The 15,135-nt window shown below is 43.5% G+C and overlaps 2 protein-coding genes across 6 annotated transcripts in view; one reads left to right on the top strand and one right to left on the bottom strand.

Moving 5' to 3' along the window:
* The first annotated feature begins 212 nt into the window (after positions 1-212).
* SVIP (small VCP interacting protein) lies at positions 213-5,741 on the top strand. Its single transcript, XM_056354770.1, has 4 exons — positions 213-373; positions 1,090-1,140; positions 3,608-3,721; positions 4,543-5,741. Exons 1-4 carry the CDS (start codon positions 311-313, stop codon positions 4,555-4,557), a joined length of 243 nt encoding a protein of 80 aa, XP_056210745.1. The 5' UTR covers positions 213-310; the 3' UTR covers positions 4,558-5,741.
* Positions 5,742-10,362: 4,621 nt separating this feature from the next.
* GAS2 (growth arrest specific 2) overlaps positions 10,363-15,135 on the bottom strand; it is a 98,265-nt gene continuing 93,492 nt past the window's right edge. For all 5 annotated transcript variants that reach the window (XM_056354548.1, XM_056354545.1, XM_056354546.1 and 2 more), the window contains exon 8: positions 10,363-11,761. In XM_056354548.1, the coding sequence (XP_056210523.1) occupies positions 11,543-11,761 (219 nt within the window). In that variant the 3' untranslated portion in view covers positions 10,363-11,542. The remainder of the gene's footprint in view (positions 11,762-15,135) is intronic.

Genomic DNA, 15,135 nt, shown 5'->3' with positions numbered 1-15,135 from the left:
CGCCACCGCCCCAGGCCCGGCAGCGCGGCCCCGCCGCCCGCCCCTCAACGCAGCCGAGGGCAGCACCGGAGCGGGCGGCTCGCTGCCGGGACTGCCCCGGCCAGTGCAGACCCCACTGCCGCCCCCCGTGCCCCGCAGAACGGGGCCAGCCCGGTTCGCCCGCCGGGGCAGCCAGCGCCGCCCTCCCCGCACCGCCCGCCCCCCGCCGGCCCCATGACGGGGCGGGCCCTGCCCGAGCGCGGCGCCGCCGCCTGGTCGCTCGCCGCCGCCTCCCCCGCGCTGGCCGGCGCTGCCGGCGGTGGGGCCCGCCATGGGGCTGTGCCTGCCCTGCATGGGGGGCGCCGTCAAGGACGTGGTGGAGACGCCCGACCCGGTGAGTGCGGCGCCGCGGGCCGTTTCCCTCCCGCCGGGCTGCGACGCCCAGCGGCGCCGACCCTCCCTGCCGGGGCGGGGGAAGGGAGCGGGCCGCTTCCCGCAACATGGAGGCCGGGTCGTAGGGCCGCGGGGAGAGGCCTCGCCGTGCGGGGGGAAGCCCGGCCCTGGGGGGCCTCGGCGGCGGGGAGCGTCATGGCCGCCCGCAGCCGCGGCCTGTGCGCTTGGGGGGCCGGGGGGGGCAACGCGCGGAGGGGGTGCACCCCACAGCCGAGCGCTGGGGACCCGCGGCCGAACCGGACACCGGGAGAGCTGCGCTTTAACCGGCCCGGGGGGGTGGCCCTGGGCCGGCGGCGCCCCCGGCCTGAGGGACCCGGGCGGGAGCGAGGGGCAGCGCCCCCTCCCCAGCCCCAGGAGCCGTCGCGGCCCTCGGGGGCGGCCCGAGCGCTGTGGGGCGATGGCGGGTGGCGGGGCTGGGCCGGGCCTTACCGAGGTTCCCCCGCCGCCCCCCGGCCGGCTGGCAGCCCTCTGCCCCCCGCCGGCCGCCGCCGGCCGGCCCCGGCCCTCCCTGGCGCGGCCTGGCAGGGCGATGCGCCCTGAGGTCGGGCCGGCATCTCCTGGCAGCCCGCGGGACACACCTGAGGTGGGCTGGGGGCTTCCAGAGGAGTGCCGGCTTGTCCGGGTATAGAATGTCACTGTCTTTCGCCTTTTGTGTAGGAAATAAAGAGGAGACAGCTGGCAGAAGCTGCTGAAAAGAGGCAGATGGAGGTAATGTGATAAAACTATTTATTCAAAGTAATTTAGGTAAGCAGTTTATGGGGAAAATAGCAAGGGCTTCTGTGGGAACACTGGATAGCAGGCTCAGGATTGTGGGAAGTCATTAAATATTTTCATAGTAGTATTAATGTTTTACCTTCTTAACACTTACTACAGATACATATTTATGGACCAGTTTCACAAGCAGGTGCTCAAAGACCACTGCAAGATAAGTGAGCCTGTTTGGATGGGAGAAGTTTTGCAGGAGTTGAAAAAACAACCTAAGAATTGAAAGAGCAAGTTCATTTTTTTCCCTCATGATAGGACCTGAAAACAAGAGGGTGAGAAAAATTTCAACCCGGAGTTGCCAAACAATTGTGGTGGCAATTTCAAGCGGTACAGTGCTTGTAGTTCCCTTACAAACACAGGTTCTGGGCTCTTGCAAGTTGAGTTCATCAGTGTGGCAACAGCTGAGCATGTTTCTCACTAAACTCTAGCAAGGAGGGGTTATTAACTTATTTTTGTATTTTTTTAAGGTTGCTAAGCTCTAACTACTTAAGTATCCTTAAATCTAGAAGCAGTAGGATGCAGATGTTCTAGCAGGATGTGGAAGTAGAACTGTTTCTTCCTTCCCACAGCTCTCAAAAAGGCTGATAACATACACCATACAAAATCTACAATAAGTAACACGTGTGTCTTAGACACTACAGCTGAACTATGAAGAGAAAGGAATGTGTTATTTGTATGACTGTTAGTGTCGTTACATGTGGAATTAAAAATTGACCATTATTGATGAGGAGCATGTTGACCTGATTTTAAGAGAGTTCGGTGAATAATTGAAGCAACAGCTGACTGATGCTTCAGTGTCCTTCTTTAAAACTTCTTGATTTTGTGTCAGACTACATACTAAAAGCAATTCATATGTAATCTTAAAAAGGGTTTTTTTAAGTTTAACTTAACTATACATTTGAGAAGGATGTAAAAGGGCGGGGGGGGGGGGGGGGGGGTGTCCCCATCTAGCTCTTAAATTGCTAAAAAACTTTTTCCTGGGAGGAAAGAGAAATGAAGCAACTTGGCTTATGGATGGCTTTGAAGTTTTGGGATAGCCATTAGGCTGCTATAGAAAAATGGAAATATCACTCACTTACATTTTGTTTTCTTACAAGAAAGAGATAAAACAGCTCTACCAGGATTTGTCAGGACTATCTTAAGAGCATTTTAGCCTCTGAATGTCAGGTAATGGAGGTGTCTTGCAGGCAGCCTAATCCAGTTTCCCCCTCGTGAGGGACAAGGGATCAGATCAGATGTCCTTCTCTGCTTAGTGTTTTCCTGTACATGCTTAACTGCTCATTGTTCAGCCTGAGGTGGTGTGACGTGTTCTTCCTTTTGGGGTGTTGTAGAGACAGTCTGGGTACCTAACTCACTTGGAAGGCTGGTTGCCTAAAAGCTAGAACTCACAGCGTCTGAGTTGGTAACATGTGCCTTAGTAGCCCGTTGAGATTTGAGCTTGTCGTCAGGGCCTTGAATTTCAGGTGAGAACATTGCTTTTTTCCCTTGGTAGATTTTACCATCTCTTAGGCTGTAGCATCATAACCCTAAACTTAGCTAACGATCAGGTTTAAAACATCTTCTTTTTAGATTTAGAGTGTTCACTGTAGTTCTGTTATTCCTGCCATCTAGGCTAGGTCCTTATTAAACCATCCCCATGAGGATGTGAAGCAGGTAGTTGTCAACAGGTTTCTCATCTGTGTACAGCTGCTATCTGCATGTCCTATGGAGTTCGAAGGGTAGTCTGTCTCACAGGTTGTTTCTCACAGATGGCAGTTTAGAAATGGATTTCTTAGGGCCTGGGCTAGCACTACAAACACAACCTTTTTCCTCCCCTGCTTGTAAATTGCCCATCGATTTCTGTAGCGGCTATACAGAGCTTGTGACCTTCTCTGTCTGCTTATTGAGTTTTGGAATAGAAGCTGTCATTATGATTTCCATCATCTCAATTTTATCTCTAAGTAGCCTTCTAATAAAAAGAGATGGAAGAAGTGAATGAGTGATGAAACAACTAAAGCTCTTGCAAGTTCCGTCTGCCCAAGTCACCTCTGCCCAGTTAATTCTGTTTGTGAGGGCAAGAATAGGCCCTGACAGAGAGAAACACAGGCTAAAAATTTACGGGACTTTTGGCAAGGGAGGTTCTGGTCCTGCATCTTAAGAAGCAAAGCAGGTACATGTAATTGCATTAAATACATTCACCTGGATGTGATAACGTAAAACAGAACCACTCTCATATACCTATGGGATCAAGAGCTCAGAGTATGCGGAAGTGTCCCAGAATGTCTGCATTTATGTAATAGTAGCATTGATCAACATTTCAGTCTTTTCACACAAACCAGAGTCCATAAAACTGCATTGTCAAGAGTTGCAGTTTGGTTTCTATCAAAAGAAAAATGGCTAACTAGTCTTACCTAAATGTGTTTTCTCCCAGGCTTCCTCTCGAGGTATTAAGAACGCTTACTCTGTAGAGCAAAAGAAAAAGAAACAGGAAGAAATGGAAAAAAGAATTGCGGCTTCGGGTTCTGGAGGAGAAGGAGGACTGAGAGTAAGCTTAAAAAAAGAACATGATGCAATTGTCCATATATTCGCTGAGAAAATCCTGTTTTGTTGTTGTTTACAAGATTGAATAACTTGAGGAAGAGCCAAGAGGAAGGGAAATGGAATAGAAATGGAAGCAAGTGTCATTATTGCGCACAGTGTTCTAAGTGAGACTTCATTTCTGGGACACACAACGACGGCAGAGAGCTTTTCTTTTTCCTTCCCCCCAACTCTTTTTCCCCAGTTTCTGCACCTACGATGCGTCAGTTTTACAGTACTTGCAGCACTGGGGATCTCCTCACTGACCTGACCTGTACCACCGCCCCTTTTCAGTCCTGGTTGAGATGGTCTCTCTTCCCTCAGAGTTTATAGAAAATGGTTGAACTAAGTAGGGTAATAGCTTTGGGTTTCATTATCTATCTCTTTACAGAAGAAATACGCAGCATTTGCGTAGATAGTGATGAACTTGACTGCTGCTACTGCTTTTGTAATGTAAACTTTGTCTTAGAAGGCCAGGCAGAGATGTAACTAAGAATGAGAATCTCTCCAAGGCAAATAATGCATCAATTATTCAAACACAGACTTCCTAAGCCTGCAGCTCTTCCTCTCATTGCTCTAGATGACTCAGGGGACTGGAGTTTGTATGAGCTGCTGCTGGTGGGCTTCATGTCCCTCACCTGCTGGATATAAAAGGTGTTAGAATGGGGAATTTACTTTATTTAGACAATCTTGTGGTGGTTGGGTTTTGTTGTTGTTGTTGGGAGGCACTAGATTTTTTCCTTTCCCCTATTCATACAAGCCTGTGTTATGTTTTGTTTTCTTCTTCAGTGGCAGGTTGGATAATGAAGTACAACTGCCCACAAGAAGGTTGATGTTTACTGCCAATAACTTGCCAGTTTCTGCGGCTGAGTGGCACTTACTCATCATGTGGCTTTGCTGTTTGCATATGAAGACTCAGCAGTACTTTGCCATCGTCAGAGAACAGACGTGGAAACGTACACTAAGAAACTTAAGAACTAACTCTGAACACTAGGTTTTGGCCAATTTTTTTGTTTGTTTTATGTGCATGTTTGATTCTTTCTCTGTCACGGGAGGGAGATGGGTTTTCTTACATGAAAGCAGCCTCCTTACCTGCAGTCTGACAGTAGGCGTATGATGTCTGGTCAGTTGATGTATGTATGTCTGTGTGACTGGTTTAAGCGCAGCTCAGGTGCCCATGTGTTGGTTTTGACGCTTACTTCAAGCTCTACAATTAAACTTTTCTCTTAAGTCCTCATGTAGAAAATTGTTCGTAAATATATATATTTGAATATGTCAGTGACAGTATTTCTCTTCGGTTTCCTAATGACTTGTCAACTGCTTAGGGATTTAGTGCCTTTTTCATGAAAGAAAGTGGATTCATGGTGGTTCCTTACAAATGGAAGCATTTTGTGTCACCAGTTAAAAAAACAGAAACCTTTATAAACCCTGTATGCCTATAGCAAGAAAGTTGTTTTATTATGAGTCTAATAACTGTTCTCCTTGTTTTCTGATGTGGATTTATTTCGAGTTTAAATATTTATAATGAATACTGCAAGTTAAACATTAAATTATAAATATTGTTACTAGTTGTTCTCCTTTATTACCACAAGAGGGCAATGCTGCACTTCTCAGGATTTTGAAAAGCAAAAGGCTTACACTGTGTCCTGTCTTGGACGGTTTGTTTCCTAAACTTGCTGTACGTTATAGATGGGTTTCTTACGGGGTGGTAACGCTTGCTCGGTGCCAAAAGCTCTGTCACTTTTATTCTGTATTCAGCAATGTCTGTAGTCCCTTTGCCAAAGGTGAAGCTGCCTTTGATTATTTAGAGCTATTTAAACTGTGGTGTTAAAACCAGGCTTTTGAGCTAGTGGTCCCCAGCCACTGCTTTGATAGAGGAGGGAAGTCTGTTGCAGCATGATCAATATTAAGAATCTAGCTCTTATTTTCCCTAGAGACCAGTAGGCTTGTCCTTAGTATCTTACTGACCCCATTTTTGACCTGGTTTAGGCTATAGAGGAGTGCTTTTTCTTCCCTCCCCCCCCCCCCCCTTGAACTAAGTGTTTCTTCTTTTACCTCCCCCAGTAGTGTCTCATGCTGTCTTAGGAGTGCAGTCCCAACAGGTGACTTTCCTGGCTTAGCCTGAAGAATTAAGAAGGGAGACTTTTTCAATATTAATATAATGGTGTCTGGGCTAGAAAGCTGTGTCCTTGGCAGATGGGTACCTTCAGTTTCCTTTGCTGGCAATTGCTCTCTTCCTTGTATTAACTGGTAATAGTGATTTTTGGCTTTTTTTTAAACTCTAATGAAAATGCATTGAGTTATAATAAAATACACTGAACCGTAATTTGAAATGTGAATTTCAGTCTTAGATCTGTCACAGTGGGTGTCCTACAAAGACACTTAAGCCACACTTAAGCTTAGTCGGTTGCTTGGAATGTTTCAGACTTAATACATTCTTCTCTTCATTCTTGGTCACACCGCTCCCCACAAACCCTAAGGGGAAGAAAATAACCCTCAGTCTGTTTTCCTCCAAGCCCCTGTAGGAAGGAGCTCGCACGCTGACCGAACAGGAGTCTGTGCTTGCATTAGTATCATGAAGACTTTCATATAAAGCCACTGAAATAACCTAATGAAACAACCCACAGTTCCCATCAGCAATCCAACGCTGCCAACAGCATGAAGCAGCCATACTGCTGCGCTGCCCATCCTTGCTAGGCGGCCCAAGGCAAGCCTGTTCTGCTCCAGGCAATGTCTGTCACCAGTAAGGACGCTCAGCATTCAAGTAGAGGATTACCACCCTGTCCCCAACATGCACGCTGCTCTTTATCCAGCTCTTGGTCCTGCTAAGAGAGCTGGCTTGCCTGTGGCTGCCTGCCCGGCAGCTGTGCTGGAAGGCCCGAGTTGCCCCAGGTCAAGGGTGCCTGTCAGTGAAGAGACGATCCTTGCAATTGAGAACTACCATAGAAGAAAACACTGCACTCCCTCACCATCCTTTAAGTAAAAACTAGGTATGTCTGCCCTTTAAGTAAAAACTAGACATGTCTGTGCTGTTTAAAAGTCCCCCCTGTGAACACCAATTTTATTCCTACAGCCAAGACACATCAGAGGATAGGGGAGTGTACAGTTCCAGATTACAGATCACCAACTAGTAAAGCTATTTTTAAAGAGGTTTCTCTACCATACCCCTGTTCAGATGGCCAGTCTGAACAAAATCTAGGAAGTTACTTCGGTAAATAAAGACACTTCTTGTTGTTATAAGATTCTTGGTAACATAAATTTCAGTTGAGAAAGCAAGCAGATGATAGTGCAGTTGGGTAGCATACAACTGATAGCTACCTGAAGTGTCCCGTTAAATGACACGGCTCAGAGCTCCATAGGTGAGAGCTGCTCTATCCTTGTAGAAGGAGACACCTCTCTCTTTCTTACCACTTAGTGCTGCACTACATAAATACGAAACATAATAGGAATTCTGTCCTTACTTCCCCTAATCCTAGATGTTTACTTCCCCTTAGAGCCTGTTAAAACACATCCATTCACAGCCCTACGAGTACACCTTTTTTTCTCCACCTTCTGAAAGTTTTCTTATAGCTCACTTGAAAAACTGGCAGTTGGGATCAGGGCTTACGAGCTGCAATGAAAGGGCTGACTCGGTGACCGCGATAGCATAATCTTCCTCGAGGCAACCGAAAACGAAACCATCTGCTATCGCCTGTTGCTAAAGTATGTGGGTTACGCCAGGGAGGGAGTGTTTGGGGCAGAACGTCCAGAGGCTTGGGAGGACGCAGAAGCCGCATCTCCACAGGGATGGATAGCACCACTGCGGGCCCTTAGGAAAACAGATGCCTTCAGCATGTGGATTTGGCACAGCGACAGACCAAATCGCTGGGACGCAGCTCATCAGGCACAAACGGTGCCGGCAGTTGGCCTGGGATGGAAAAACCTCTCCAGCCTCATAAACGTTCGCGTGATTCCACGTGTCTGTTTCACCTTACTCTAGATTCCTAACATACCACAGGCTAAAAAAAACCCAGTAGGAGATGCAAAGAAAAAGCGCTCTTCCCTCCTCCCCTCTCAGGTAGTGCCTCTCAGCAGCCCACAAGACACAAGCCCCAACAGGACCAGACCCTTGTCAACATATCCAGCAGATGCTTCTTAACACTGGGCTGTGGCAAACAGCTCCTCTCCCTGATCTAAAATGAACACATATAATACATTCAGTGTTGTCTCTTAAGGTATCAGAGACTTGCTGTGCCTTCCCACACACATATATTGACACCTCCCCATTTCACTCGCCCCTGCCAACAGCCTTGAACTAGCTTCCATAGATGTTAAGTTATCAACTCTAAACTGCAGTTGGAAAAAAAGGTGGTAGTGCAAAGGAAGGAACAATTATCACTGTAACAGATGAGAAAAAACCCTATCCTCACTCACTTACGTAAATAAGCCTGCTTGGAAGAAAAATTCCAGGTGAAACAGCAAGGTGACAGAAGGTACCTCCTGTAGCAAGCGGTAACAGATGTTACATTTCCAAACTAATTCTGAATTACTTCCAGCATGATGATATTCCTTTGACATTACACAATAATAATAAGTTTTACAAGTAATCTGACATAATTTAGCCATCTTGAGTTGAGCACAGTTACTTATTCCCAGTCAGCAGGAAACCCCGTGGGGTCTGGTCTATGACCCAGCCAGGACTTTGAGAAGCAGCTTCATTGCAGCTCACGACTGTCCAACTTTCTGTGACTTCCAGCCTCCTCACCACCCACATTCAGCTGAGGCACACAGCGACAGACCAAGCTAAAATCACTGCACAGCACTCTTCCTTACCATCACCATCCACGACCAGCCCAATATCGCAACACCTCATCTCCTGCCTGCCCAACACACAAGTATTCCACAGCCTCAGCAGAGCCTCCCTACCGCCAGGACAAGGGATTTGCCGCAGCTACTCCCAGGTGGTACCCTACAATTCAGTTCAGCCTTCTAGAAACCTACACTAGATACGTTAATCCCATAGCTTTTGGCATAGAAACTTCGAGCATCATACGCAATACCTGGGCAAACAACAGGGTGGTTTTTCCTCCCCAGATACTTTCTACACAAAGTTTGTTCTGCCCCAGCACTGCAGCAAGAACCACACGTCTTCAAGCAAGATTTTGCTGCTTGTCTTTAGCTTTGTAAATTGAGCCTCAGGCTCTTAACAAATTCCCCAACTCCTACGTTGCTATAGGACCTAATACACTCAAAAACCACCATTGACCACGCTAACCTTGCAAATAACGTACTCCCAAGCCCTTCCTCCAAAAGAAACTAGCTTACTACATCATTTGTTTGCTTTATTGATGCTCCTGCTCTAATTTCCTCCTCTGCTACCCACGCCCACACCAGGTGCATCACATGCAGGAACCCCACCTGCAAGCTTTTCACACAGATTAGGTGGCAGTGGCAATACATTAAAAAGTCCTTTATAGGCCTTCCTTTCTGGAATTAACTAAATTGAAATGTTAAGTTAGGAAGTGCGTTAATGCGATGATTTTTTTTTTTTAAGAAGCTTGATTAGCCTGAATCAAAAAAGGTTATTTTGATAGCTACAGTCCAAGCACATAAAGCAGTTCATGTTTAATTTAAAATTTTGGTTTGGATTTACCAAGATTATTTGTTGAAGCTTAATCTTAAAATAAACCTAAGAATACTTTTAAAAATAGCTATTTGATTTATTAACATGTAAACACCTTCAGATATTTTAAAGAAAGAATATAATAATAATGCCAACTTAATTTTGGGTGACGGAAATACATCTCTTGATGTTTTAAAAAGTAACCATTATTTCAAAATAAACATCTGACACTTTCACAAGTTTGGGGGTTTTTTTCTTTCTCTGTTCATTCAAAAACAGATCTCTCAGTGCATGTTTTAAAATCATGATTTTTTTCAGCTGTGCTGCATTTTTGCTTTTAATAATGTTGCTTATGACCTGTTCTCCACTCCCACAAGAGCCTTGTATGAGAACTGGGTCTTCCTATGGCTTTTCAAAAGATTTACTGGTTGAGTATACATTTCATCCTCCCAGAAAGTACCCCAAAATAAGAACACAAAGGCTGCAATTTTTCTTTCTAAAAACATGTTTGGAATTAGGTACTTGCTGTGTTACTTCGCATGGTGCACCAAGCAACTGTGAAATGCTCATATGTGGCAGATGTTTTCAGGCGGTGGGGTAGAACGGTTCCACCAAAGGGACAGACAACGTGCTGGTTCTGATAAGGCACGGAACATAAAAGCAGGTCTCGATCCTCTCTAGCCAGCAGATATTTTGCTGTTAATCTGCAAGACCACAGCAGCAGATCATAACTCTATGTTTTAAAAGGAAACATCAAAATATACAGAAAAATACCAGTTGGAACTTTAAGAATGCTTTTGATTTTTTTCTTTCCCTGCAAAGTAAAATTAATTTTCAATAAAATCTGGGTATTTCCGTGCTATCCGTAGTAAGCAAGTGCTTGCCCCGTTCACTGTGCAGCTCATGATGAGGTTAGCAAGCAGCGCTGGGTGTTGCAGGCATCCGGGCAGTAGCAGCAAAGTGATACTACAAAGAACACAGATTACAAATAAGACTTGCAAAATGTATGAGTACTTTAAAAAAATTTATTTCATTTGTAATGAAACAACTGAGTTCTGCTCAAATTTATACAGTCAGTGAAATAATCCTATAAAATGATTTTTCTAGGATGTTACAAGGCACATAAATTACCAAATATAAACATAGAAAAGTAGCCAAAAGAATGAACTAAGCCCCCATATGCTTTTAGCTATTTTTGAGGTGCATGAAGGATTTACAAGAATGTGAATCACTCTACTGACAGCGTAATGAATATCTCACATTTGGCATGACCAACAAAATTAAAAATAGGGGGAAGGAAAAGCTCAGATTCGAGAACAGTATAGTGATTTGTGACTTAGGAGGGACTAGCATCTCCTGAAGCTCCTCCTTGGGTCCAAGGGCTGTGCATCTTTTTTTATGGCTTCCCTTGGCAGGCTGCAGCCCAGCACCCCACCAGTCCCACTGACCACCTCTGCGGTCTGGAGGAGGAAGGGGCAACCGCTCAGCTTCCCCGTGCTTCTGTATCAGGCACCTCGGGAAAAAACAGGAAGGGTCTGCACACAGATCTAACGCTTAGCATTGTCTTTAGCTTGAAAGAAAAGAAGGTGGGGGTTGGTGGGAGTGGTGGTTGTTCTTGGGCTTTTTAAATTTTGTTTTAAAAGTAACTGCTTTGGGAAGTCGTTTGGCATGCAGTAAGTCTTTATGTTCTACTGGTTAAGAAAATCTTGCAACCCATAAAAATAGTCAATTTTTATTTCATTTTCAGAGGCAATACCAAATAATTTCCACAAATACTCATTTCCCACCTGCATATATATTTTTCAACTAGTCTAACAGTCAAGGATTCAATGAAATACGATTTTCATACAAATATAACGTATTGTGTATTTTATTCCATTAACAGGAACCACTCCTTTATGTAACTCTAAGTATACATTCACATATTAAAGAGTAATAATTTGGCTAAAAATATATGTCTATTTCTTATCTGATTGTAGTAATTAGCCTAGCAAGGGTAATTTGCTATAAAAGATACAGTACTAGAAATAAATAGTTCTACAATTCAAAGATCTTCAAAATGGGTTGCCATTTCCAGTCTGTCTTAAATTTTCCAAAGTCCTTTTAAAGCATAAACTAAATTTACTACACTGGAGAAAGTAATTTGGACCTAAGTACATAGAGTCCCAATCACATGAGAAGCTTATTTCACTTAATCTCCTTCTTGGTTTTGTAATGGGCAGAAACAACCAGATAATTGTCTGGATTCATGTCCCTGAGGGTTGGACTCTTGCTCTGGATTGGAGAGGTTTTCCCATCCACTCGGGAGATCTGCAACATTCGGCACGGGTCATGCTTCAGTAAGTAACCTGCAAATGTCTCCCATCCTCCTCCAACACGAACCATCACGTGTTTGTTGTGCAGCATCTGAAATTACACATAAAGGAGAAAAAAAAAACAAAACACCAAAAAACTCTTGAGAGGGAACTATTGACTGGAAATCACTTTTTTTCTACTAGGAAAAACTGTGCTTACTTTAAAAGTCACAGACATATGTTAGTCTGCTTTACAATAAAAGGAAAGGAAAAGAAATAGTAGAATGGTTTTTATTTTAATAAATAAATTAAACCAACTGTAAGAAAATGAGATAGTAGTTAAAACTGAAGAGTTTCGTATTTTATTTAAACAACGCTACGTGGTTTTCTAGTCCTGTGGCACCAAGCGATCCTGTTCTTCATATGCTTACTATAAACGTTAGGGAACATGAATGGTTTTCAGATGAATTTTTTTAAAATATGTTAGTAAAGCCACCATTTTATACATCTTGAAGCTGTCTTTTCTTTATAGGATAGTGATCTATATGTAGCGAAGGGCGAACAACCAAAACAATCTCCTCTATCTCCTAAAATATATATTAAAAAAATCGTCACTTAAGAAACAATTTAGCATTGCTGACATACCTTCTAACTAAACTAGTCTAATGTTGTCATTACATTAGTCTAATGAGGGACATCAGAAATAACGTATCTGGAACTGTTTGGAGATACCTGAATTTATGCTGACTTGGGGAAAAAAATACAAGTCAAGTGCCCAGGCTCTTACTAGCGGGCCGGCTCAGCGCTTGCTGCCTTCATTCCAGAGCCACCGGGGCTTGACCTCCAAAGGAATCTCAGGTTGCGAGGAGTATCCAAGTGCCAAATGAGGTACCTATCTCTGATGTACGTCATCCAGATCCATGCTCATTTTTTGCCTAAACTCAAATAAACTTTTTCCCCGAGAACAAACGTAGCTTCGCCCATGTCTGAGCCTGTGAGCTCAGCTGGCAATTCCACTGTTTTCCTCTGGTTTCCCATGCAGAACAGTCAAATAAATACCAGCGAGGTATCATAAAGCAGCACATTCTATAGAAGCCACATTGTAAATCACACATTGAAAAGCGCTTTGATTAGTATGGCTCAGGAAATGCTAAACATCATTTAGCTGTAGTGCCAGAAATTAAAAATTGGCCCTGTAAAAGGCATGCTAGAAGATGTTTAACATAGTCTGGGTAATAACATTTGGATTTATGGCTGCGATGTGCATATGGGGTCTTCTACGTGTCCAAAACTCCCTCGAGGGCTAACAGTATCTGCAGTTGAGAGTTATGTGGCACATAAGCCTTTTGTAACATAGCACAATTTAGATTAGTGCACATAGCCTAGACAAGGAGAAAAAATCTCAAACAAAATCACAGATAATAAAAGGCAAAAATGTAGCTCTTAAATAAAAACCACCCAACCAACAAACACTGCATCTCAGCCTAAAAATAATGTTGATTGACTTGTTAGTTACACGAGGAGACAGACAGCTGGGGTGAAGAAAGCACGGAAAGCTGTTCAGCTTTCTAAAGTTTGAAAATCAGGGTAAGTTTACATGGAATCAAACTCTTTATTTCAATAAGCAACTGCACATGAAATCGTTTGAAAGTTTTCATTTAGAACATTTTAATGCAAGTAAATTATTATCCCTGCATTTGGGGTTTTATGTGAAACACATCGCCCAAGCAGCTTCTGATTTACGCCACTCAGGTACTCTGTTTTAATTAACCCCTCCCAGCTACTAAGATTGTGTTGTTGCTACGGGTTGTAGGAGCGTTAGCCTCTGCCCTAGCTATACACGAGCGAGGTTTTTCTCTAGATTTACGTGGGTGTGAAAGCAGAATCATAGTCCCATCTTCACCAATCACGCTTTTTGTCTCAAGCTTTGTATTTAGGTATTTAGTCAAAGACTTCACTTTGAACCGACAAGGGTATGATCAGCCTTCAGCGGGATGAGATTTGAATCATGTCTTTAGTCTGGGCAATACATCACGCAAGCAGCAAATGGTTGGTACGTCGAGTTTTAAAACTGCAGTTCAAACGGTGACACAGCTTTGAGACAACCGAGAATGGTATTTAGCAACTTTCTCCCCTTTGAATGCCTAAAAAAGCATTTGAGCAATGCCCCAAAAACTTCACATGAAAACATTTTAAGCCCAACCGGTCCACTACAACAGGGGATGCTGCTGTGGGAAGGACTTAACTGTTGCTGAATTTCTGCTTCCACATATTGTCACAGAGGGGTTCATGTTCCAAGAGCAGTTAGTATCTGGACTTTTGATTAAGAGTTAGGAATGGAAAGTTAGCAGAAAGTATACTTGGCTCAGTTTCCCTTAGGGACTACTGTGCAGACAAATAAAACCTACTGCTGGTATGTTATTTCCTGATGCTCAGGTTAAAGGTACATCTTCTGTCTTTCCCCTCTTTTTTTCTTTCTCTTAGTATTACAATACTATTATAAAAATCACTGAATGCTTTTCTGTAGAGACCGAGTTTTCCTACATCCTAAATATAGTCTGTTCATGCTGTGCTGTGCCACAAAAGCACCATTTTACTTCTTCGGCCATATTTTGATGTTAGGAACACCAGCACTAATCCTGAATTCTGGATTGCTTCAGGTTCACTCAAGTATAAAAGATTTCTCACCAAGACAAGAAAACAAAAGAAAAGAAAAAAAAAAAAAGGGAAAAAACTTGCTGTACTTTGTAACTGATATAACTGAAAAGACAGTTTTCCCCCTGACATCCTTCGGCTGAAGATGAAACTTTTGAGCTTTTATGATCCACCCAATTCAGCTTTTGCATTGCACGAGATTGCTGACAACAAAACAGTTGGATTCTACAATAATAAAGTTTATTAGTCAGTTATCGATGTAAATAAATTCCTGACATACATGTACTTTCACACTGCTATCCAGCCAGTTGAAACCGAGAAAACCCTTTCTGTAAAACAAAATCAAACATATGTTTACGATTGCTGTAACTCTTCATTATTTCAGTTGTGGCTGAGGCAGGGCTGTCACTAAAGCTGTTCCTTCTAGAATCTGTGTTTAAATTGAGTCTGTGGTGAAACAACCATATGAGAAAACAGATGACCAGACAATAGCATTGCAGAGGGAGAAATTCTGGATTGTTTGGGTATGCGCTGAGGCTGTATGAAGAGATAACATGAAAAATAGTCAAAGTTCAGTGAACTAAGCTGTCATTGCCTAGGACTTTGGGCATCAAAAAAGAACCTTAGTCTAAACGGTTCTGGTTTTTACAGAAGTTGAGAGCGCTTTATGGCTTATTAAAGAGATGTGAGGCTGTATGTAAATATCTTAAGCTCATGTAAATGAGCATAGTTTTACTGACTTGAAAAAAAATCTCTTCTGTTTTATAGGAAATAAAAATCTAGCCCAATATTGTTATTCTTCAAATTATAACTTTCCTAAAGAACATTTCA

The sequence above is a fragment of the Falco biarmicus genome, chromosome 10 (assembly GCF_023638135.1).
Source record: "Falco biarmicus isolate bFalBia1 chromosome 10, bFalBia1.pri, whole genome shotgun sequence".
In the NCBI taxonomy this organism is placed as follows: domain Eukaryota; kingdom Metazoa; phylum Chordata; class Aves; order Falconiformes; family Falconidae; genus Falco; species Falco biarmicus.
The sequence above is the reverse complement of the archived record's forward strand: the minus strand, read 5'-3'. Positions and strand labels throughout refer to the sequence as shown.